We start from the raw sequence: 24,658 nt of genomic DNA on the forward strand, positions 1-24,658 counted from the left end.
TGAGTTCTCCTCCAGAACATCTCCTTGTAACTCATTCCTCTACTATTTATTAAATCACAAGTGGCATATTCCTTAACAGAATTTGTTATATATAGATAAAAGTGGGAGACTATTATCTAATGCTTATTATTAGCCCATCTTGTCTCTAATATGACAAAGACTATAATTATTATGGGATATCATCTGTATAACCCTAACAACTATACTCAGGAAAGAGAGCAGCTGAGAAATTCACAGTATATTTAAAACACAATACTTCAGATAAATAAAAGAAATTGATCTGCCAAATACTGCAAAGTAACTTTAATTTATAGCTTTCAAAAAGTAAAATCATTCAGCTGGGGCAAAATAACCATCCTTACAAGAATTTTCCCTGCATTATATACTCAATGCCTACAACTTTTTAATGATATTCTTTTTGTTTCAAATATGGAACTACGTACATTTAGCAAACCTAAAATACAGGTGAATTTTCTTTTTAAAATATGTAGGAAAACACACTACTTTATACTGATATCTTCTATGCTAAACTGGACCTTCTGATATTATATAAAGTAGCTAAGTCTGAAAGCCCAGTTCAGTGATAATTTTAATGGCAAACAAAACTCCTCTATTGTTTTTTCTATTACTTTTGATTAGATTCTTCACACTAATGGAAGACAGGGCAAAGACTGAAATTCAGCAAAAAAATTTTAGTAACAGTTCCTTCATGTTTATCTCAATTTACATTTACTTAATGAAGCCACTAAAATTGTTAAAATACAGGCAATTCAGTTATCTATTAATTTAGCCTGCTAAAAGGAGGACTGAGACCTAAGGGGTGGCTATGTGCCCACACACATGTATTTATGCATCAGAGTATACAATGCCTACATGGCAAAGACTGTAGAATGATGCTGGAGCTTGTTAGAATATTTGACGTTATTTTCTCATCTAACAGCTTGGAAAGTAACAAAATAAAAGCAAATAAAATGAACTATCACTAGAAATACTCCCCTATGCACAACTTACCTAAAGTCTTTGTGTTTGCTAGGAGAGCCTCCTCGTAAGACAGGATATAGTAAAGCACCAGAAGCTGTGCTGTGATACTGAAACGCTGATTAAGGCGGACGTTGTCACCCTGGAGGTAATATTATAAATACTTTAAAACATTTTTAAATTTCATGAGTGCTTTTTTCATGGTAAAAGCATTCAAAATTGACTACTCAGTGTTGCGGCTCCCAAGCTCAGATAAAACAGGAAAAACATTGCCGTGTTTGCATTAAACTCAAAGAGATGACCTGAAGTTTAAAGTAAATTTGAGATGGCATAGGCAATGAAACGCAACATGCTTAACAGTCTTCAAGATAGGAAAAAAAATGACTTCAGCTGGTACTCAACAGCAATCCCATCGGGCTGCTTCTGAAACAAGCTTATAGGAGTCTCAAGTATTATCTGAAACTAGCATGAAGAAAATAACTCCTAAAAAAGATATGTACATTTAAATGTGTACATAGAGCCAGCCCTGGTGGTCTAGTGGTTAAGATTCGGTGCTCTCATCGCCACAGCCTGGGTTCATTTCCCAGTCAGAAACCACACCACCCATCTGTTGGTTGTCATAGCATGGCAGCCATGTGTTGCTGTGATGGTGAAAGCTATGCCACTAGTATTTCAAATACCAGAAGGGTCACCCATGGTGGACAGGTTATAACGGAGCTTCCAGACTAAGACCAGGAAGAAAAACCTGACCACCCACTTCTGAAAAAATTGGCCATGAAAACCCTATGAATAGCAGCAGAGCAGTCTGATATAGCGCTGGAAGGTGAGAGGATGGTGCAAAAAGACCAGGCAGGGTTCCATTCTGCTGTACACGGTCACTAGGAGTCGGAACTGACTCAATGGCACTATCAACCACAAACATTTAAATATATTTGTGAAAAATGCAACTATTTTTTCCTTCTAAAAAAATGGAGAAAAGAGATTTTCTTTAAGTTTTCCATTAATGAACCTAGGTATATCTTAGATTCTCAGGAAGCTAAACAAACCTATGTTGAATGTGTTAAAATGTCACACAGTCCTTTATCAAAAACACAATCCCCTTAGTCTTTAGACTTTAGTCTTACTCCTTAGACTTTAAAATGGAGCTTTTAAAAGAATTCCTCAAAAAGTGACTATTTGACAAACCACTTGGAACTAATATCATTCTTTTAATTTTTATAAGTGATCTAAAGAAATTTAATCCCACTTTAAATTCAGAACCACCTAGAAATACTGTAATAATCAGGAAAAAAATAAGGAATAAGTCAGAAGAATAAACTAAAAGGAAAATAAGCTAATAAATGTAAAAGAACCACTGTTTTACCCCAATGACTCCTTGGAAAATATTGAGGATCTCCTGTTCTGTGACTGGCTGATTTGTGGCTTCCGGATTAGATTTAGATGCAGGAGTAAGTATAGAATTTATGTACACGTCAATCAGAGGAAGTAATTGAGGATGGAGTGGAGTGGAGGTTTCACACAGCTGTCTATAAATCCAGTCCTAAAAAAGAAGGTTATAGGCACTAAATCAACTATGGCAATAAGAAAAAGCAAGCAAAATTTTCAAAGTACATAAAATTTTATACGATTTATGAATCAGTGAAGCTCATTATTAACTTTTAGCAGTTACAAATATATTATCCAGTTTCACAATTTTCTTGGATTTAAAAATATGAACTACTGGGGCCGGCCCGGTGGCGCAAGCGGTTAAGTGCGCGCGCTCCGCTGCGGCGGCCCGGGGTTCGCTGGTTCGGATCCCGGGCGCGCACCGACGCACTGCTTGGTAAGCCATGCTGTGGCGGCGTCCCATATAAAGTGGAGGAAGATAGGCACCGATGTTAGCCCAGGGCCGTCTTCCTCAGCAAAAAAGGAGGAGGATTGGCGGATGTTAGCTCAGGGCTGATCTCCTCACAAAAAAAAAAAAAAAAAAAAAAAAAATATGAACTACTTTTATATCCTAATCGAGAATATTGCCCAGTAGAAGATAATCTAAAATGATGAATTTGGGTTTTGAGTCTGGACTTTGGGTTTTTAATCTATTAGTTTTTAAGTAGTGGGAAAAACATTGTTAAGTCCCTACTGTATCTGTATTTAGACCACCGTATGTGTTGTTGTAGAAGACCCCACAGCAGAGAGGAATTTAGGGAGAGGAATAGCTCTTCACAGCAAACCCTCAGATAGAGTTTGTTTTTTTTTTATGAGGAAGATCAGCCCTGAGCTAACATCCATGCCAATCCTCCTTTTTGCTGAGGAAGACCGGCTCTGAGCTAACATCTATTGCCAATCCTCCTCCGTTTTTTTTCCCCCAAAGCCCCAGTAGATAGTTGTATGTCACAGTTGCACATCCTTCTAGTTGCTGTATGGGGAACTCGGCCTCAGCATGGCCGGAGAAGCGGTGCAGCGGTGCGCGCCCAGGATCCGAACGCGGGCCGCCAGTAGCGGAGCGTGCGCACTCAACCGCTAAGCCACGGGGCCAGCCCCCCTCAGAGAGATTAAAAAAGTAGCTTTGACAACCACATATGGGAGACTATCACTTAACTATCTACATGGATAGAGGACATGTAGAAATGATGACTGTGCATTTGGTCTCCTAATTCTTACCTATTTCACTTTCTAAAAATATTAAAAAAGCAGAAGATACAATCTAGCTGGATAATAACTTCACTAAATCATAAAAACAAGGTAATGAAAAGTGATACATCAATGCATATATTGTTCATTGTTCTTTATAAATAAAAGAGCCTCTAGAAAAGGTTCAAACAGATTTCTTTACCTCCTGGGATTCAGCCTTTTCTTTAGAGGACCTTTTAACTGTTTGATATAGCCAACTATAACAAATTGAAAACATGTGTAAGTTAGGTGCTAGGTGTCCTTGTGACAAATGTACAAATGCTGGTCTTGGCTCACCAGCAACTTTCTCAGTATGGTGAACAAAACTAAAGTATTGAAAATGGCAATTTCTTACTAAGGGTTATTGAAATAGCCATATGCTATTATTGAGAATTTAAATGGATTAGTAGGGGCCGGCCCCGTGGCTTAGCAGTTGGATGCACGAGCTCCGCTGCTGGCTGCCCGGGTTTGGATCCCGGGCGCGCACTGACGCACTGCTTTTCCAGCCCTGCTGAGGCCACGTCCCACATACAGCAACTAGAAGGATGTGCAGCTATGACATACAACTATTTACCAGGGCTTTGGGGGAAAAATAAACAAATAAATAAAATTTAAAAATAAATAAATGGATTAGTAATATTGTACATTTTGCAAATAACTTAACAGCTCTATTGTTTAAAAAACATGAAATTAAGTTTCTAATTACTATAACTATATAAATGACTAGTAACTAGACACATTTCTTTTTTTTTTTTTTTAACTTTATTTATTTATTTTTTCCCCCACAGCCCCAGTAGATAGCTGCATGTCACAGCTGCACATCCCTCCAGTTGCTGTGTGTGGGACGCGGCCCCAGCACAGCCAGAGAAGCCGTGCGTCGGTGCGCGCCCGGGATCCAAACCCAGGCTGCCAGCAGCAGAGCACGCGCACTTAACCGCTAAGCCACGGAGCCGGCCCCTAGACACATTTCATACACAAAACCCACAGCAAAGGCCTACAAACGGACACAGAACTGGGAAAAGAACATTAACTTAGGTTGTAACTTGAAATATAAATGTTAAGGTCATACTTTTATGGACACTTTGTGCTTAGTAAAGGAACGACTCCTGAGAAGCTGGTAAATACAATGAATAGGCAAAAATCCAGTAATGTTGGCACTCAGGTTGCTGGTGACAGGGACCCGAACTGCATGAGCTGTGACAACCTAAAAGGGAAAAATAGTATTAATACATATGATAGAACAGATATAAAATTATTCTGAAAGAGGGAGGTTTAGCAGGTAGACTGTTAAAACTAAGTATAAGTGTGGTCCTTAGGAATAAACGATAAAAACCAATTATTATATGATCTAATTACTTTTGAATGTGAGGCGGCGTACATTTAGGGATTGGTAATGTTCTCTAATTTTTTTTGTTTTTAAACATAGATATGTTGATGGTGGTATAGTAAGGTAAAAAAATATAAAATTTGGAATCGTAAAATCTGGGCTCAATGACTTTGGGTAAGTCACTATCTTTTGAGCCTATTTTCACATCTACAAAATGGGACAACATTGTCTTACCTGCCTCAAAAGGTTTTTGTGAGGGGGGGAAAAAGGTTTTTCTGAAAACATATGTGAATTATAAAGTATCACATAAATATAAGCAGGAATTTTTATTATTCTTATTGTGTCATGCATAGACCTCTAATTGTCTTTCAAAGACCCTCCCCAAAGTTGTCTTCCAGTTAGTTTAAATTAAACACATAAAAAATAACTTACAAGTTTCCTGTGTCTTATGTGTGACTATTACATGGGAGTATATGTGCACTGAGGGTAGAAAGGAGAGTTTGGTACAGAGATGAGAATATCAAGTACCCTAAAAGAAGCAACAATTAGGGATCCATGAGTATTTTCAAATATTTCATTTTTTAAGAGATATATATTTTTTATATTCTGAGATTTAAATTGACAAATGAATCTGGCAATTAATTTTTAATTTTAGAATAGTCTCTGCCGAAAAAATAAAGTATCCTTAAGATTACCCATGGACAAAGGTGCTGAGGCCAAATAAGAACACGTAAATACACGAATAAGGAATTTAAACCCTAGTTTATAATCTAGTTAGAAATAAATCTTACAGCCTAAAGGTTTAAATAGGTCTCTATTTCATTTTTCTCCTGACAAATCCAAATGATTACCCCATGTGAGATCCCTACCATCAATATCTAAGACTATACTCTTAAGTAGCTACTCAAAGTCTCCAAAATATGTAAATTTAAAACATGCTTTTGTATGTAGTAAGTAGCTTTTATTTTTTTATTTATTTATTTTTTTTGCTGAGGAAGATTCACCCTGAGCTAACATCTGTTGCCAATTTTCCTCTTTTTACTTGAGGAAGATTTGCCTTGAGCTAACATCCGTGCCAATCTTCCTCTATTTTGTATGTGGGTTGCCACCACAGCATGGCCATCGACGAGTGGTGTAGGTCTGTGCCTGGGAACCAAACCCAGGTCACTGTAGCAGAGCATGCCGAACTTAACCACTAGGCCACGAGGCTGGCCCTGTGAGTAGCTTTAAAAGTAAATTTTAAATGGGATTATTCTTTACAGAAGTTTCAAAGATTAAATAAATCATCATTGGAAACTAAAAGGGAATATAAAAAGACCAAATTAGTCTCTTAAACTGAGACATACAAGTTTTGGCTCAAAGAATCCTGTAAAAGAAAGTTAAATGAATTTAAAGAGAATAAATTTAAAAGAAGTACCTGCTCAGTAAAAATTTCCTGCGTGAAGATAGTCTTCATCCTGCTCAAGGAGCTTGGCTTAATTACAATCTAAAACAATCAAAAGAATTCCAATAGCATGTGAAAATATAATAATATGAAGCACAATTTTCTCTGGTAAATTTATTATCTAAAATGACTATAATATATAAAATTAATGTTCAAATACTCTATTTCAGAAGTGGCTTCTCAAACCCAACATTAAAGTGTGTTTTTCCTCAGAAACAGAACCAACATATAAATGTACTAAGTAAATACTATTATTGGCATTTCAAGTCAGTGGGAAGACGTGGATTATGCAATAAATGGAGGTGAGATAGCTACCTTTCTGGGGAATATATATATATATATTTATATATATTTGCACACAAGCCACTATACTCAAAATGAACTCCAAATGTATTAAAGACTTAAATTTAAAACATGAAGCCAGGGGCCGGCCCAGTGGCACAGTGGTTAAGTTCACAAGCTCCACTTTGGCGGCTCGGGGTTCGCAGGTTTGAATCCCGGGCGCGGACCTACGCACTGCTCATCAAGCCATGCTGTGGCGGCATCCCATATACAAGATAGAGGAAAATGAGCACGGATGTTAGCTCAGGGCTAATCTTCCTCAGCTAAAAGAGGAAGACTGGCAAGCGATATTAGCTCAGGGCCGCTCTTCCTCAGAAAAAAAAAATCGAGCCACAAAACACTAGAAGAAAATATAGGTGACCATTTCTACAAACCTGAGGAAACAAAAACATTTCTAAGCAAAATAGCAAAGTAACAAACACACCAGAAATACTCAATATACTACACACCGAAAAAATAATTTCCACGTGGCAAAAAAGGCTGGGAAAAATCAATTGCAACCTATTGTACTTTTAAAGACACTAAGGATTATAAAGTACATCACTGATTTAACAGTAGCTTTTCAAGAAAAAAAGGGGGGAACGCTACCACATTAACATTACACATCAACTGTAAAATGAATCCCAATTTCAATATTGGGTAAAATATGTGTCTTGAAATCAATGAAATACGATATATGAGGCATAGTGGCATATCATTTATATATACAGAGTCCTTCTGAATCAGTGAAAGGAAAAATAAATCAATAAAAATTCCTATAAAAAAACTGGGATGTTGATAAGCTTTTCACAAAACAATTAAACCAGCAAAAACACATAGATTTTAAAAACTATCCAAAAAACCCACTATAAACTATAACTATAAAAAATAATAATAATAAAAACCACAGTTTCACTAGTAATCAAAGAAATGCAAAATAAGTGAGACCATTTTCCATCAACCAAATTTGCAAAGAATAAAAAGAATGATAATGCCTGGTGATGTGAGAGTTTAGGAAAATAGGCACTCTCATTCACTAATGACAACAGTTAAACTGGTGTAATCTTTCTGGAAGATAATCTGGCAATACTCATTAAACACCTTAACATCATCATACTCTTTTACTTAGTAACTGCTTTCTAGAACTTTATCCTAAGGAAATAATCCAAAAGGTGTTTGAAGATATATATGTGTGAGTGTCTGTGTGTGTATTTACATAAATAGGGATATCATTTAAGCATTATTCAGAAATTGAAAAATCTACATGGCAAATAAGAGAGGATCCATTAAGAAAGTCATGATCAATCCATATGATGGACTAATATGCAGCCATTAAACATTATATTGTATTAGAATATTTACTGATATGAGGAAATGTTTATCATATATTGGTAGGTTCTTTAAAATTACAAAATATGTATATCAATTTAAAGAAAGAATAGACACCAGATGTTAACAATAGTATACTTGATATATATGAAGAATGGAACTATATTTTTCCCTTCTTTTCTGTGTTTTTCAAGCTTTCTACATTGAACATCTATTCTTGTAAATAAATGTTTTCATATTGTATTTTTTTCTAAGAGCCCGATAAAATTTAAAACTATTAAACAGCTAAAATTACTTCAAAATGAAAATCTATCTACTATTTACAGTCTATTTACTTTCAACTACAAGAAAATGCCCAGCTTAGTATCACCTTCTTTAGAAAGAAAATTTAAAAAAAATTACCTTCATCCCCAAAGTGGAACAGACCAAGTCAATGATAGCACTAAGCTGGTTGCTATGAAAGTACATAGCGACCAATAACAACATCTCCCCAAAAGAAGCAGAGACGCCTGAAGTACTGTTGAAACAAAAAAGAAAACATGAAACTCCAAAGAGAGGATAAGAAAAACTTACTCAGCTAACTGAAACAAATGAAGTCACCTTACCTCTCAAAATAAGCTTCTTCTTTTATCATCCAACTTAGCCACACTACCATCAGCTGCTCCTGTTCAGGTGTACTACATAAAACAGACCAGAATGTCACTGGTTTAAATCAGGTAGACTTGCGTAAGAATAAGCAACCATTCTGGAATTATTTTTGGTAGAAATTTTTTTTTTCCTTCCCTATTTTGAAATATCAATTCAAATTAATTGCTTGCTGAATTGCCTATTAATTGTTATTAAGATATAAAGTAGTCTTAGAGATAAGAATGAGGACCTTTGCTTTTCCTCATGAATGTGAACAGCCACACCCTCTCAGTCTTAGTTACTGCATTTGCAATTTGGAGAGAGTGAACTTCCTCACACTTCCTGGAAAAGCAAAGGCCCTTTGGGATTAAAATGTTAGAAGAACTATATTAACAGCTGATACTTATTTCATATAGGAAAAAAAAAAAAAGTCTGGTGTTAAAACTTAAGCATCAAAAAGTCACAAACTGGGCCGGCCCCGTGGCTTAGTGGTTAAGTGCACACGCTCCACTACTGGCAGCCTGGGTTCGGATCCCGGCACGCACTGACGCACCGCTTCTCTGGCCATGCTGAGGCCGCGTCCCACATACAGCAACTAGAAGGATGTGCAGCTGTGACATACAACTATCTACTGTGGCGTTGGGGGGAAAAAATAAATAAATAAAATCTTTAAAAAAAAAAAACAAAAGTCACAAACTGAGTAATTGAACAATAACAATTGTTATAACAAACAATAATAAAGTTAGTCTTTTACCTGAAAAATGAAATTTAATTTATAGAAAAATTTTGAGCAGAACTCAAAATTGTAGAGAAATAAGCAATCACTATTCAAAAAAAGAAAAAAAGGAAGACAGCGATGGGCTCATCAGATATGAAAAATAGTTATAAAAAACATACCAACAACAATGACTTTTTTAAAGAGAGTTCCTAGATTTTGATTGAAAGGTACAAGTTAACTTTGACTTGTGAAAATAATTTTCACTGATCTCCTTCTACTTCACTGTAGTGTAAATGGGTAAAACAAAAAGCAACTGAAAAGCCTGCTACCCCAAGCTAAGAAAATTAAAAAGGTCATTCTCAACCATACCTAAATCATTCCACTAATAAAAGACAGTGTTATGTAGTAGAAAGATTATAGCCTTTAGAGCCTGCCAGACCTGAGTGGATCCCATCTCTGCTAATTACTGGTAGTGTGACCTTGAACAAGAAATTTAAATAATCTGTCTGAACTTTAGCTCTCCTACCCATAAAATACAGATAAAACCACCTACCTTATAGAAGTAATGAGTATTAGAGATAATGTTTAGAAATTGCTTCAGGTAAAGAGGAAAGAAAGCACTTCATTTCACAGTTTCACACCCTCCTGAAACTCCACTCAAACTACATTAAAGGGATTTTCTAAAAGGCATAAATGCGTAGGATGATGACAACGGACAATACAAAATACTGGAAGCTAGAGCACATACGAGATGAGTAGTAACTGACTTAGCCAACCCAAGAAAGCAGAATACTAAACTGGCAGGAGGGAAAACCAATCCACTTTATACACAGAATCCCCAAAGTGCTCAAGAATTGATAATTCCAGGCAGTTCTGGGAGTGAGAGTGAAGAGCAACTAACTTAAAAAGGCTGACAGTCTATACATGTAGTAGACCTCCAAATCACCTTCTCCATTCTACACAAATAGATAAATACTCATCCTCTGGTGGAAAGAAGATTGGAGATTTATTCTCTGAAGATGGTAAAAGAGGGTGTCTCTGAACTGAGGGACAACCAGGGATATCTGAAGCACCCTTCTGAAAGTAGGAGAATTAAGTGAACTATTATACTGCAGGCCCTCAACCCTCACTTTTTAACTTTGCCTATGGGTTTCTTGTCAGGCCTTCACACTCCAGGCAAGACAATAGTCTTCTCTAACAGTGTGATAAGCCCAGGAGTTTCCCAAAGACTCATCTGTGCATTTGGAGGTTCTAATCTGCTTTTTAATTTCCTACTCTTAAATATGAACAGACAATCAAGAATTATCAAACTCCTAAAAAAACCTTCTAACTTGAAAAACAGAAACCAAAAAAAGACAGAAAAAAAGAAAATTAGAGAAAAGAAACAGTACAAACAAAACTCCTTCAATCATGATTACTATCAGAGAAATCATGCCACCATGAAGCAACAAACACTATAAATAAGAAACAGAGAACAAAAAAGAACTCTTAGATATTAAAAACTAGGATTAGAAGATAAAGTTGAAAACAAATCCTTTAAAAGGTACAATGAGCAGTATCTTTTCAGAGTGATGTAAATGTTGTAAAATTAGATTGTGGTGATGGTTTAGTACAAACTAAAAACAACTGAATTGTACACTTTAAAATGGGTGAATTTTATGGTATGTAAATGGTCTCTTAATAAAGCTGTTTTTTAAAAAGCAAAACAAGATGAAGATATGGAAAATAGAAAAGGATAACAAAATAAGATGATTGTTTAAGGAAGTCCAAAAATCCAAAAAAGAGGAGGTTTTAGACAGAGAAAACCCATGTGGAAGACATTTACCAACTAATTAGTTCAAGAAAATTTCTAGGAACTGAAGGTGAAGGATATAAATTCCCAAGTTGAAAGGGCTTACTGAGTACCCAGGACAATAGACAAAAATGGACTCACACCAAGGCCTATTATCCAGAAATTTCAAAACCCTAAGGACAAAAAGCTCATCCTATATGTTTCCATATTAAAAAAGAACAAGCCAGGGGCCGGCCCAGTGGCGCAAGCAGTTAAGTGCACGCGCTCCACTGCGGCGGCCGGCCCCGGGTTCACCGGTTCGGATCCTGGCATGCACTGATGCACTGCTTGACAAGCCATGCTGTGGCGGCGTCCCATGTAAAGTGGAAGAAGATGGGCACGGATGTTAGCCCAGGGCCAGTCTCCCTCAGCAAATAAAGAGGAGGATTGGCAGATGTTAGCACAGGGCTGATCTCCTCACCAAAAAAAAAAAAAAAAAAAAAAAAGTAAAAAGGAACAAGCCACACAAAGGACCAGGTATCAGAATGTCATGAGACTTATCAACAGCAAATACTGCAAGTTAGAAGACAATGGAACAAGACTTTCAAAGTTCTCAAGGGAAATTATTTCTTGCCATCCTCATTAGTATAGTGCTGAGTATCCCCACCTGTCAAAGGAAATTATTTCCAACTTAGAATTCTATATCCCATCAAACTGTCAATCAAGTGTCTAAGTAGAATAAAGACATTCTCAGAAATACCCAGTCTCAAAATAATTTACCTCCCACATAAAAGAAGCAAAATGAAGGAACAAATGAAAAAAGATGGAGACAGGAGATGCAAGAAACAGGAGATCCAACGAGGAGAGGAGAAGCAAGTCCCCAAAATGATAGTGAAGAGCAATTCCAGGATGAGAGCTATGGACCAGGGGCAGAGGTAACCACTTCAGATTGGAGCAGGTCGAAATGCTCCAGGAGAGATTTCCTCAGGGAAATTAAATTGATAGAATATCTAATGAGCCTAAACATCTTGAGACGAGGTTTAGATTGGCAGAGAGTTTGAGTTTGCACTAACATTAAATACACAGAACACCGAGCAAATGAAAAACAAAGAAGAAAAACAGGATAATTATTAATGCAAAAAAACAAGTTTTGCAGAAGAGAAGTAATCATCTACTACATGGTTGAGCTCCCAATAGTGTAATATAAACAATTATATATTGGTCAAAGCAAAATTATAATATAACTGTATTGGGAGAACGGGAAGATAGGAAGGACGTGTAGATGTCTTGGGGAGAGAGAGAAAAGAGAGAATGCATTCCTCATCTTTCATAGTGAGAAGTCAACAAATACTCCTAAAATTGAAAAGTCAAGATGTAGCAAATCTTTAGTTAAAGATGTGGTAGTAAAAAACAAAAGAATCAGCTAAAAGAATGGAAAGAAGGTGCCTCTAGGGAAGGGGGAACAGGGACAAGGGGAGTAAGGACTGCTGTTTGTCTTAACAAATCTTGAAGAACAATTTTGACTCCTTTAAACAATGTGCACATGAAACTGTCATCAAGATAAATAAAATGACTGGCATACGGTAGATGCTACTGACACCCTTTTACTAAAAGATAACACCGCTGTCCATACCTAGACAATGTTTATAGTAAGCTCCTAAAGCTGCTATACATGCATTTTAATAAATAAACAAAAGCAGACCTTGAGAAAATAGAGCACCTTATATGGTAAGGTACCTGACAAGTGTAGAAAAGGCCAGAAGCATACAAAAGGAAAGGGAAACGAAGCGAACCCCAGCCGGTGTAGCGGGAGGACGACTTGTCATCAACTGCAGCAATTGTTCAGCTTCTTCCTCAGTTGGTCTAAAAAAGGAATACATTATTAGGCTTTACTTTTTTTTAGTAGAGGAAGGGAGGAAGAAAAAGGGACTTTCCAACAGTTGAAACTTTCAGATACAAATTTTGAGCTTTATATTGATAGCTCAATATTTATAAAATTTTTAACATTTTATGTAGTCAAAAGCAGAACTGTTGCATTTACAATCAGCGTTTTTCCTCAGACACACAGACAGGCAGTCCTCATTTTGCATGGTAATGTGGGACCATAAAAATAACCATGCAAGCTTAAACTATGTGTCGAAATCTTAACAATCAATGGGGAGGGCCAGCCCCGTGGCTTAGCGGTTAAGTGCACGTGATCTGCTGCTGGTGGCCCGGGTTCGGACTCCGGGCGCACACCAATGTACCGCTTCTCTGGCCATGCTGAGGCCGCGTCCCACATACAGCAACTAGAAGGATGTGCAACTATGACATACAACTATCTATTGGGGCTTTGGGGGAAAAAATAAATGAATAAAATTAAAAAAAAATAATAATCAATGGGGAAAATGACAACTACTGGATCTCCTTCAATAAAATTTTTTCTCAAAACATTAAAAACTTATAATGCATAGGGAAATGAAAAAAAAACAGTAAAACTAGTATTTATATAGCACTCTATAACTGAAAATATTAGAAACATTGGGAATTAAAGTGTTTTCTTTCTAAAAAACTTATCAAGAGTAGTTTGAACAGCCCTTGCCTTCTTCTCATTGTATAACTTATGTGGAGTGAACATCTTTTCTAAGGCTTGAGGAATTGTCATACCCTCTTGTCAGTTTGGATCAGCTTCCAACATTTTATCCTTTGTACTTTCAGTCACGAAATGTCTGAGAGTTCCTTTAACGTGAAGACTTTTGCCAGCATCACTTCCTCTGGAACTTCATCCTTTTTGCCACAATGACTTGCCTCATTTATGTTGACAAGTTTGCCTTCACTAAGTTCACCTGGCTACATATCAAGGGTCTCTCAAACAGCAGCAGTGTCAACATTCTCACAGTCAGCTATTTCTTCTATTTATGTTTGGTTCAAATGTCACTTCCAGTGTTACCCCTTTTTGTTTCTTTGCTACACTTTCGTCTTTATTGGCCAATTCTCTCTTTCAATTATCCACTTTTGTAAAATGCCACATGGGTTTATCACTGAGACAAGGAGACAAAAACAACGAGCCACTTCGCTGTCTGCTCGTGAACCAAATAATAACGTGCAGTAACCAGTCGCCAACACTTTAAAAGAAATGATGCAACTGGTCACTGATCATGACGTGCATCTGTTATTTACATTGTGATCTGTGGGTTGAAGAGTTCTCAACAAAGTTTGTACTTTCTATAATTATTTGGTTAATGTATCACGGTAACTGATACATTAATTCTTGAGGGACCAGTGTTAGTTAACTAAACTGTGGTAAGTGAAATTCACACATATTGGAGACATGCAAAGTGAGGACAGCATGTATAATAGTTGAGGACAATATTCAAAAGGATGTAGTGCAGTGACTAAATAAGAAACCTTGGGCTTAATAATCACATTATACCAATTTTAAACAATTTATGATCTCAGTTGTAAAAGGAAACACAGGAGAGATTTACTTCAATTAGCAGCATGGGATAGGCAAAGGATCACTCAAAAATCATTCATCATATTCATATCAGACTGTGGTGAAGGTTTCTTAAACTGCTCTCACCCCTCCCATATTTACATAATTCTATTTACAATCAGACCAAAATAGATGGATATATCCCAGCTAGGAATGTTTTGCCTTAGGACTTCATTCTTGATATAGGCCAGCCCGCTACCTAAGCCCAATAGAAAACCCAAAGCCTCTGAATAAAAGGCCTTTGGCTCACTTTCTTGGGATTAGAAACAAGAAAGTAAAATGATAAAAAGATAAAATATCAAATTATTGAATACTTGAGTCCAGCGATCCCCATCAAAGCACAGTACAGACGTAAGAGTGCACTGGCTTTCACAACATGCTCTTCTTTCAGCCCCGAATACACAGACACATTGGGCTCCATCTCCACATCAGCTTCTTCCACAATGCGGGTACTTCTTACTGTGGGAAGAATGCCCATCAACTCCAGAAGAAGCTGCCTTCTCATTTGCCAAAGGACAGAACTACTGGTCTCTCTTTTTCTCTGTAAGAAATATGGACCACAAAAGGAAGAAAGCATGGATCACTTACTAAGTCAAAAGGACGCTCAAACAAAGCTCCCCAGCCAAATACTTGAAATTGACCCATTTGAGGAGGCTGTCACAACTGCAGAATCTCATTTTTACCAATCGAGCAAACTCAAAATTCACTGGTTCATTTGAAGAATACTCTACTCACCCCAATTTGGATTGGTTATACAGAAAATACTAAATTAATGACAATTTGAATTGTAAAATATCACTTAAATGGCACTTTCAAATACATAATGTCTAATGGAGTCATATGAGGTATAGTAAAAAGTGCTTAGATTTTGAAGACAGAAGATCTTGGGTTTAAATAACAGCTCTGCTATTTATTAATTACATACTTTTAGGTATATTAGCTAACCTCTCTGAACTCTATTTCCTTAAATGATAAGGAAATGAATATTTTATTAATAATATTTAACCCCCAGGGGCCACCAGGAGACACAAGCGGTTAAGTGCACATACTCCAGTGCGGCAGCCCGGGGTTCGCCAGTTCGGATCCCGGGAGCGCACCGACACACTGCTTGTCGAGCCATGCTGTGATGGCGTCCCATATAAAGTAGAGGAAGATGGGCACGGATGTTAGCTCAGGGCCAATCTTCCTCAGAAAAAAGAGGAGGATTAGCATCAGATGTTAGCTCAGGGCTGATCTTCCTCACAAAAAAATAATAATAATAATATTTAACTCCCAGAGCTATTTTAATTAGGAGTTTACAAGTCTATCAATCCCACAGCACTTCAGGCAGGGGTAACGTCTTAGTCATCTCTTACTCAGCAAGGCCTAACATTGTGCCTGATATAGAGCAAGCACTCAATATCTGTTAAATAGATGAATGAATGAACAAAGAAAATACATATGAAAACAGTTCTAAACTGTAAAGGACTAGACAAATGTTAGTTATTATTTTTAGAGTGTTTCCCAGCAAAATATAATAAACCTGCTTTAATAACATTAGATTCAAATAAGAAAAGTTTACTGCACACAAAGGACAATAACAAACAAGATGAGCATCCCAAGTACTTAGCACAGTGTCTGACACATAGAAGGTATACAATGAACATTACTTTCCTTCTAAAGAAGCAAACCTTAAAATTAGTTTTCAAAAAGGCTATAAATAAAGTAGAAGCTGGATATAGAAAAGCACGGTGAATCAGTAGCATAAAAAATAGACTGGAAGATGGGCCGGGCCCGTGGCTTAGCGGTTAAGTACGCACGCTCCGCTACTGGCGGCCCGGGCCCGGATCCCGGGTGCGCAGCAACGCACAGCTTCTCCGGCCATGCTGAGGCCGCGTCCCACATACAGCAACTAGAAGGATGTGCAGCTATGACATACAACTATCCACTGGGGCTTTGGGGGGAGAAAAAAAAAATAGACTGGAAGATCTAAGCAATACATATGGTACTATCTAGTTCACTGACCTCAACAAGTTAAAAATCAATCTGCATTAGTTCTTTCATAGGGACTCTATTCAGAGCTACCATGAAATGTTTTTTGAAAAAGTAAAATATTTTGCATGTTAAAAACTGTTGCAAAATATAACACATATTTATTAATAGATGAATAGATAAATAACAATGTAGTATATACATACAATGGAATATTATTCAGCCTTAAAAAGGAAGGAAATTCTGACATATGCTACAATACGCATGGACCTTGAAAATATTTGGCTAAGTAAAATAAGCCAAAATCAAAATGAGAACTATTGTATGACTCCACTTGTGTGAGGTACCTAGAATGGGCACATTCATAGAGACAGAAAGTAGAATACAGGTTAGCAGGGGCTGGGAGGAAGGGGGAACAGAATTATTGTTTAACTGGTACAGAATTTCTGTTGGGGATGATGAAAAAGTTCTGAAAATGGATAATGGTAATAGTTGCACAACACTGTAAATGTACTTAATGCTACCGAACTGTATACTTAAAAATGATTAAAATGGTAAATTTTGGGCCCAGCCCAGTGGCACAGTGGTTAAGTTTGAGTGCTCTGCTTCAGCGGCCCGGGGTTCACACATTCAGATTCCAGGCGTGGACCTACAAACCACTCATCAAGCCATGCTGTGGTGGCATCCCACATACAAAACAGAGGAAGATTGCCACAGATATTAGCTCAGGGACAATCTTCCTCAAGCAAAAAGAGGAAGATTTGGCAACAGATGTTAGCTTAGGGTGAATCTTCCTCACCAAAAAATAAATAAAAATAATAAAATGGTAAATTTTACATTATGTATATTTTACCACAATAAAAAATATATCTATATATTAAAATTACAGACTATAATAATAATTTGATGACCTAATGCAGCAGTTCTCATTAGTCTGAGAGTCAAAAATATTTCCTTAATAATACTAAGAAATTATTGGCCTTTTTTACTCTCATTTTCTCACAAGTGTACACGCAGTTTTCCAAAGGCTTCAATTAAGCCAGACATTAAAGAGATTTGCAAAAATGTAAAACGACACCACTCTTCTCACAAATTTTTTTGTTTTGGAAAATATGGTTATTTTCCATAAAAATTATGTTCACATTTAATAGATTATTGTTATTTTTAAATAAATTAAATATTTCAAAAATTTCAGTTTTCATTTTTAATATGATAAATATCAGTAGATAAAAGCACATAAACAAAAGCTCTTTGGTATCCTCAATGATTTTTTTAAACATTAGGAGATCCTGAGACTAAGAAGTTTGAGAACCACTGTTCTAAGGACATCATTCTACAAGTGTTTCTTTCTCTTTTACTAATTGCCAAAATATTCTGATCTTTAGCCTACATATATATTTATCCCTCACCTGCTGTCCATTTCGGATAAAAGTTCCAAACCAAGTCCGGACTTTCGCATTTGTTCCAAGAAGCAAACCACTAACAAAACAAACCAAGTCACTCACTCCATCTTCACTAGCTTCATTTTTAGTATGATCCAATGTCAAAGCCACTCCAAGGCCTGGCAAGTGACATTCTTCCACCTAACACAGCAAAGAAAACAAATTGCACTCAATATCGTAAGAAAAAGGGGCCAGGATGCTTCAGAATCTAAAACATCTAAAGTTTAGAGGAAGACGTATCTCAAAACACAAAAACCCAGAAAGGAAGGTAATACATCTAGTATATAATTATAATTCCAAATCTCTCCAAGATTCTAAAACCACCTTGACAAAAGTTCCAAAATCCTAACATAAAGGATTTTGTCTCATAAAAACAATAAGATCTGGCCCGGCTCCATGGCGTAGCGGTTAAGTGCGCGCGCTCCACTGCTGGCAGCCCGGGTTCAGATCCCAGGCGCGCACCAACGCACCGCTTGTCAGGCCATGCTGTGGCGGCGTCCCATATAAAGTGGAGGAAGATCGGTACAGATGTTAGCTCAGGCCCAGTCTTTCTCAGCAAAAAGAGGAGGACTGGCGTGGATGTTAGCTCAGGGCCGATCTTCCTCACAAAAAAATAAAAATAATAATAATAATAATATCTCTTACCACCATGCCTCGGACCTTGAGGGCCTGAGAAGGATTCATTTTACATAAGAAGCGTAACGCATCTGTTCTGCGCCTTCCTCCAAGACTTTCTTCATCTTGTCGTTCTCCATTTTTGATCAGACCCCTACAAACTGAACATTTAATAGCCTTTATTACTTTAAGCTTTGTAAGTAAGATGCTAGAAACAATTTTTTCAGCCTGGAAAATCAATCGTTTATGCAGATTGGACTCCAGAGAAGGAAAGGATCAGGGAGCTTGAAAGCATATTAACAGAAACTGGTCAAAATAAAGCAAAGAGTGAAAAGAGACTTAAAAAATGAACAGTGACCTGTGGGACAACATCAAGTAGTCAAACATACTTATAATTAGAGTCTCAGAAAGAGAAAGGGAATGGAAGACAAAAATATATTTGAAGAAATTTTTCCAAATTTGATGAAAACTATAAACCCAGACACCCAATAAACTCCAAGGAGGTTAAACACAAAGAAAATCATACTAAGACATATCATAATCAAATTTCTGAAAACCAGTTATAAAGAGAAAATCTTAAAAGTAGCCGGAAGAAATAAATAAGTAAAGTAGCCAGAGGAAAAAAGAAACATTACGTACAGAGGAACAGAGATAAAAAATTACCACAGACATGGGGCCAGCCCCATGGCGAAGCAGTTAAGTGTGCGTGCTCCACTGCTGGCGGCCCGTGGTTCGGATCCCAGGCGCGCACCAATGCACCGCTCGGCAAGCCATGCTGTGGCGGCGTCCCATATGAAGTGGAGGAAGGTGGGCATGGATGTTAGCCCAGGGCCAATCTTCCTCAGCAAAAAGAGGAGGATTGGCATGGATGTTAGCTCAGGGCTGATCTTCCTCACAAAAAAAAAAAAAGAAAGAAAGAAAGGAAATGGTCTATAAAAAATAAATAAATAAAATTACCACAGACAACAGAATAATATTTTTAACAAGCTAAAAGAAAATGTCAGCCTAAAATTTTATAACCAATATCTTTCAAAAATGAAGGCAAAATAAGGTTTCTTTCAGGAAAAAAAAAAAAGCTTTTTCAAAAAAAGCTAAGAAAATTTGTTGCCAACAAACCTGAACTACAAGACATGTTAAAGAAAGTTCTTCAGGCTAAAGGGAAATTATACCAAAAGGAAATGTGGAGCTACAAAAAGGAATGAAGAGCACCAAAAATGGTAAACGTGGATAAAGAAAAAGACTTTCTTCCCTCATGTTTTTAAAGTCTTTAAAATGTAACTGTTTAAAGCAAAAGTAGTAAGACTGTACTTTGAGGTTTATAACACCCGTAGAAATAAAATCTATGACAAGAACGGCACAAAGGACAGGAGGGGGAAACAGAAGTATATCACATTATATGTGAAAAGGTATAAAATCATTTGAAAGTAGACTGCAATAAGTTAAAGACACATACTATAAATCCTACAACCAAAAATAAATAAGTAAAAGCAAAGAAAAAAATTAAGCAAAGAAGTATAGCTAATAAGACAGTAGTGGAAATAAAATGGAATCCTAAAAAATTTCAATCCAAATGAAGAAAGAAAAAGGAAAGGAGGAAAAAGGGAACAAATAAAAAAACAAATAGCAAGATGACAGACTTAAATCTAACCACCAAAATAACCACATTAAATGGTCTAAGTAAATAGTCTAAACATTCCAATTAAAAGGCAGAGACTGTCACTAAATTAAACAAAAAAAAAGATCCAATTATCCAATTGGATAATTATCCAATTATCCAAAAAATCCCTTAAATATAAAGACAGAGATAGATTAAAAAGATGGAAAAATCTATATACCATGCAAACACTGATTGTAAGAAAGCTGATAAAGCTGTATTAATATGAGATAAAGTAGACTTCAAAAGAAGGAATATTACTCAGGATGAAGAAGGACATCTTATAATGAAAAAGAAAAAGGCTCAAATCACTAAAAGATACAACAATCCTAAATGTACACGGACCCAATAACAGCTTCAAAATACATGAAGCAAAAACTGAAAGGAGAAATGGACAAATCCATAATTATGTTTGGAGACATGAACACTCCTCCTTCAGTAACTGATGGAATAAGTAGAGAGAAAATCAGCAAGAATACAGTTTACAAAGGGATTTTACGTGTCATGTGATATTCAATAAATCTCTGAGAAACGTAAGGGAAATACTATCAATATCCCCATTTTACAGATGAGAAGTTAAGTATCTTGATGGAGATCACGCAAAGAGCGAGTGATAAAGCCAGAAATTATGCCCCCCAGATCCAGTGCTTTCTCCTCCCTGGCTCCCAATTTGCAAATTACCCCGCTCAATAAAGGTTTTTATTTTTATATTACTCAGACCCAAACAACAATCTTCAATCACTAGCAGTTTGAAATAGAGCTGAAAATTTCAGTTGATTTTTCTCAATTTCTACCCTACACTTTTCTGCAAACTGATAGCAATAAGGCTAAAAAGCAAAGGTCTCATTGCTGGTATTTCTGATTACATATATCTCGTACTGCTCTCTGGCTATCTCACAGACATACGTCTTTTCCCCTTTGCTCCCTGAGCATACAGATTACATCTTCTAGTTCTTTTTTTTTTGTGAGGAAGATCAGCCCTGAAGCTAACATCCATGCTAATCCTCCTCTTTTTGCTGAGGAAAACCGGCTGTGAGCTAACATCTATTGCCAATCCTCCTCCTTTTTTTCTTCCCCAAAGCCCCAGTAGACAGTTCTATGTCATAGTTGCACATCCTTCTAGTTGCTGTATGTGGGACGCAGCCTCAGCATGGCTGGAGAAGCAGTGCATCGATGCGCGCCCGGGACCCGAACCCGGGCCGCCAGTAGTGGAGCGCGCGCACTTAACCGCTAAGCCACCGGGCCAGCCCCATCTTCTAGTTCTTTAGTATTTTTTACTGTCCTATTACAGCACTGATGACTAACAGCAAAAAAAAATTTTTACTACATACTCACTGTACTTAAGTTTGTAATCTCAAAACAGTGCTGAAATCTCTATACGCAGTATTTCTATAATGAATACTCACTAATATACTTTCAAAAGATAAAATCTCAAATAAAACCCTGTAAATGTTTCTTCTTAGCTCAAAAAACAGGTCCTATACATGCCCAGGCAAATCTCTGCAATATCCGATTTTTAAATATATTTACCTTCATTAAAACTATCAGGAACATTGGCCACCAACAGACACAAGAACCAGGCACCATTTCTAACATGTAGCAAGGCTTCAGCTACATCAACTATAGGAAGCAGGGAAGGGAGCTCTATAAGAAAACAAAATCAATGTTACTACCAAGGAGTGATATTTCATTGTATTATACATTAAACATCTTTTGACATTTCACCGATGTCATTTAAAAGCAATTAAATTAAGGTATTTTCTTTTCATAGTCTAGAGCTGAATTGTCCAGTAGGATAGCCACCAAACACATGTGACTATTTAAATGTAAATTAATTAAAATTAAATAAAATTAAAAATAGTTCAGTTCCTCAGTCACACTAGCCACATTTCAAGTATGTAGCTAGTGGCTACTGGACAGCACAGCACAGAACACCGTCATCACTGCAGTGGAGAGTGCTGGTCAAGAGTTATTTCCATGAAAATCTTCCTTGCATCTTTACATCCTTTATCTTTTAATTCTGATCATACATACCTATTATAAAGAATCTGGAAAATACAAAAAGTGTAAAGAATAAAAATAAAATCAGCTCTAATCTCATCACTCAAAATTAATAAATGAAATATTTTATTTTAATCCCCCCATTGGTATTGTTTTAACTTTTAAAAAAACTGGGATTATATTCTACTTACCATTTTGCCCTTTGCCTTTTTTTATTTAACATACTGTGAACATTTTCCAAAATCATTAAATTTCTTCAAATACACCATTTGAATGGCTGCATAATATGCCATATTATGGAAATAATATAATTTACTTAATCATTGTCCTACTATTAGCCATTTTTAACTTAATCTTTTAAGGTACATTTTTATTAGGTGATCGTTAAAATAACACAACATTCCAGGTTAGGAAGTTACACAGTATCAATAAGAAACTATCTGAAATGTATCTTATACTCATTACAATACCTGCTTGTAAAATACAAAGTACATCTGCAGCTTCCTCCAAATAGACTGGACTCTCAAATAACTCAGATGACTTGAAAAAAAACTCTCCACTGGACTCAGATACCTTAAAAAAAAGAAAGAAAGAAAGAAAGAAATGATGAATTCTATTAATTTCAGGAAGTGAATTAAATCTCTTACTGTTTTTGTAATTATCTGTTAAGCTTAAAGACCAGGTCTCTTAATATGTCATTAATATACTGCAGCAGAATACGCAGTATTTGATGAATCTGAACCAATTTAACCACAATTAGCAGTCATATTAATTATTAGTCGGACATGGCAGTATGGGTCTCAATAATTTATTTCTATATAAATATTTGGAGACATCTGGAATTAAGATAAGCCAAAGAAACGAACTGGGGAGCCAGCCCTGAGGGCCTAGTGGTTAAAGTTGGGCGTGCTCGGCTTCGGCTGCTTCGGCCGCTTCGGCAGCCCGGGTTCAGTTCCCCAGCGCGGAACCACACCACCTATCTGTCAGCAGCCAGGCTGCGGCAACAGCTCACATAGAAGAACTAGAAGGACTTACAACTAGAATATACAACTATGTACTGGGGCTTTGCGGAGGGAAAAAAAAGATAGGAAGATTGACAACAGATGTTAGCTCAGGGAAAATCTTTCCCAGTAAAAAAAAAAAAAGAAGAAGAAGAAGAAAAGAAAAGACAGAAACTAGGAATGCTACCTACATAAGCTGTACCTCAAAAAAAGCCAAAAAACTGTAAACTTAAAGCAATATGACAAATATAAATTCATGTTCAATTCCAAATGAACTGTGGGAACAACAAAGAATAAAAATTTAGGTCAACAAAAGTACCTACTAACTTTTTAAAAAATTTCCTATAGTAGTTTTATCACCACACTTCCCATATGCTGAAGAGTGCTGAACTGAAACTCTGGAAACCTCCCAGAGGAGAAAGGTCACTTATTTTATTAGAGCCATCAAGTGAGGTATTAAGAAAAAGATGCGGGAAAAATACTGGTTGAAATTAAAGACCATCAGTATAGTAGAAAAGAGTAGATGGAAATAATTTTTTGTAATAGAAAGAAATTTTTTTAAAGATTTGTAACATAATAACTATCTAAAAGTGACTAAAACCCCCCTTATCAACATTTGCTTTGGAAACAGAATTTAGTTGTTTTGTCCACAATTTATAAAACTAAACTTTATTTATTATAATTTAGCTGACCTTGAAATTCTAACAGCAAATAACTTTTGCCTCTGAAACTCTGGGCCTAATCTCATGTAAGCCATCTTAATATGAAGATACAATTTAGTTCTTTGTACGGTAGAGCCCTGACATTCACAAATTTAAAATTCAGTTTCAAACACATAGAGACAGAGATTGGATTGGTGGTTACCAGAGGGGAAGGGGGGGAGGGAGGACGGGCAAAGGGATAATTAAGCACTTGTGTGTGGTGATGGATTGTAATTAGTATTTGGGTGGTGAACATGAGAACATGATGTAATCCATGCAGAAACAGAAGTATAATGATGTACACCTGAAATTTATACAATGTTATAAACCAATGTTACTGCAATAAACAAAAAATTTTTAAAAAAATAAAATTCAGTTTCAATTAACCATAATTATCCAAAGGTCCAAGACCTAGAGTAATCTATCATTTTGCTGAGATGAGAAGTTGAATAGCCTTCATTAGTGTACCAATTCAGTCATCTAGTGAGTGAGGCTAGCGAATGATCCTATATCCAGTTCAGCTTTGATATTCCCTACTCACTGTTATATATGAGGTAATTAATGTTCATTCAGCATCTAAAGGAATTACACACATTTTTCAGTTACACTTCACAACACCTTATGGGGGAATTTA

At 36.5% G+C, this 24,658-nt stretch overlaps 1 protein-coding gene across 4 annotated transcripts in view; it reads right to left on the minus strand.

Annotated features, from left to right (window-relative positions):
• Positions 1–24,658, minus strand: part of INTS2 (integrator complex subunit 2) — a 59,585-nt gene that overhangs the window by 31,970 nt on the left and 2,957 nt on the right. For 3 of the 4 annotated variants that reach the window (XM_058560491.1, XM_058560490.1, XM_058560492.1), the window contains exons 4-15: positions 22,793–22,895; positions 21,852–21,965; positions 18,698–18,828; positions 18,020–18,193; positions 14,954–15,180; positions 12,902–13,027; positions 8,654–8,725; positions 8,451–8,565; positions 6,372–6,440; positions 4,697–4,831; positions 2,342–2,518; positions 1,012–1,120 (exon numbers count right to left, since the gene is read on the minus strand). In XM_058560491.1, the coding sequence (XP_058416474.1) occupies positions 1,012–1,120; positions 2,342–2,518; positions 4,697–4,831; positions 6,372–6,440; positions 8,451–8,565; positions 8,654–8,725; positions 12,902–13,027; positions 14,954–15,180; positions 18,020–18,193; positions 18,698–18,828; positions 21,852–21,965; positions 22,793–22,895 (1,552 nt within the window). The remainder of the gene's footprint in view (positions 1–1,011; positions 1,121–2,341; positions 2,519–4,696; positions 4,832–6,371; positions 6,441–8,450; positions 8,566–8,653; positions 8,726–12,901; positions 13,028–14,953; positions 15,181–18,019; positions 18,194–18,697; positions 18,829–21,851; positions 21,966–22,792; positions 22,896–24,658) is intronic. The other variant, XM_058560493.1, reaches the window with a different exon arrangement.

This window comes from Diceros bicornis, chromosome 18 (assembly GCF_020826845.1).
Source record: "Diceros bicornis minor isolate mBicDic1 chromosome 18, mDicBic1.mat.cur, whole genome shotgun sequence".
NCBI classification, from domain to species: domain Eukaryota; kingdom Metazoa; phylum Chordata; class Mammalia; order Perissodactyla; family Rhinocerotidae; genus Diceros; species Diceros bicornis.